At 27.3% G+C, this 1,635-nt stretch overlaps 1 protein-coding gene across 1 annotated transcript in view; it reads left to right on the top strand.

Moving 5' to 3' along the window:
- The window catches only part of LOC105109882 (uncharacterized), a 2,623-nt gene extending 1,804 nt beyond the window's left edge, over positions 1-819 (top strand). The window contains exons 3-4 of the mRNA XM_011004745.1: positions 125-219; positions 301-819. Coding sequence (XP_011003047.1) covers positions 125-219; positions 301-798 — 593 coding nt within the window. The 3' untranslated portion in view covers positions 799-819. The remainder of the gene's footprint in view (positions 1-124; positions 220-300) is intronic.
- The last annotated feature ends 816 nt before the right edge of the window (positions 820-1,635 follow it).

The raw sequence follows: 1,635 nt of genomic DNA on the forward strand, positions 1-1,635 counted from the left end.
AAAGGTGCAAAATTGACTTGCAACTTGAATCATTCAAGGATGCAAAAGGGTTGTTTGGCATTGAGGCTGCCAAGACAGCAAGAGATAAAAAAAACTCTAGCTCAATGATGGGATTCTTATGGAGATGAATGTTCAGAATTACAAAGGTTTGCAATCCGAGTTCTAAGCTTGACTTGTACTTCATCTGGATGTGAGCGTAATTGGAGTGCATTTGAAATGGTGAGTTTTTTTATTTTTTTATTTTAAATATTAAAATATTTGATAAAAATCTTATAAATTTGAATTGAATTATTTATTTAGGTTCATACAAAACGAAGAAATCGTTTGCACCAGAGAAAAATGAATGACTTGGTATTTGTAATGTGTAATTTGAAATTGAATAATAATCAAGTCAAAAAGCAAGCGGATGATTTTGGTGTAGAAGATGATCTTTCATCTGATGATGATTGGATAACCGAGGGAGAAAAACATTCAAACATTGATTTGCTTGGTGCTATTGACAATGCAACACGAAGAAAAAATGGTAATGAAGATGAAAGTGATGAAGAAGAAATTCCTAATGATGCTGAAATAGAGAGTCATGGTACTGAAGATGATTTGGATATTCAAATTGATGATATTGGTGTTGGTACTAGTAGTAGCACTAATGCTCATAATATTGGTGTTGGTACTAGTAGTGACACTAATAATCCTCTTGATGCTAATGATATCGATGAATGTATGAGGAATAATGAGGAAGATGAAGGCAATGAAGCTGGTTTTAGTTTACATGACACACCAGCAGATTATTTGTTTTAAGTTTGTTAATTATTAGCTAATGAATAGTTATTTAAATTATGTATGGATTTTATTTGAATCATGTATTTTAAGATGCTTGAATTATGTATGGATTTTTATTTGAAGCATGTATTAACCATGTATTTTATGGTGCTTGAACTATGTATGAATTTTTATTTGAAGCATATATTTTAAGGTGCTATGAATTTTTATTTGAAACATAATTTTTTTTAATGTATTTTAAATTTCCTTACGATTTTACGATTTTACGATCCGAGTTTGGTTTGCATGTTCCGTGCCGTGTCAAAATCGCGATTTTAACAACCTTGACTGGAGTTTCAAAAACTCGATTAATAATACTCAAAGATTTATAAGAAAAAAATAAAAATAATATATTAAATTAGGTGTTAACATTGATCAAAAATAAATATTTAATTCATTTTACAAAACTAAAAAAAAATATAATTTACTCTCGAAAACCCAACCACGTATTATTACAAAAAACAAAACTCAGAAAGATGCTTGCATAAATACTTGGTTAAAATAAAAAAAAAATGTTATTTTTATAAATAAACTTATATTTTATTATAGATACAAAATATTTTTTATGTTTACATAATTGATGGAATTTCCAACTTCATTATTACAATTGGTAAATCAAGATGGGATAGAAAAACTCACTAGTTACACCTACACTATGTTGTGCATTTGAATCTTTTTATAAAAATTTATTTTTCAGTTATTACAAACACATTTTAAAAAACAAAGATAAATATAGCATTCGCGTTATGGATTTGAATTTATCAAATAAGTTGAGTTTATTTAATTATATCATTAAAAAATAGACAACAACAACAA

Source organism: Populus euphratica, unplaced genomic scaffold (assembly GCF_000495115.2).
Source record: "Populus euphratica unplaced genomic scaffold, PopEup_1.0 scaffold232.1, whole genome shotgun sequence".
In the NCBI taxonomy this organism is placed as follows: Eukaryota; Viridiplantae; Streptophyta; class Magnoliopsida; order Malpighiales; family Salicaceae; genus Populus; species Populus euphratica.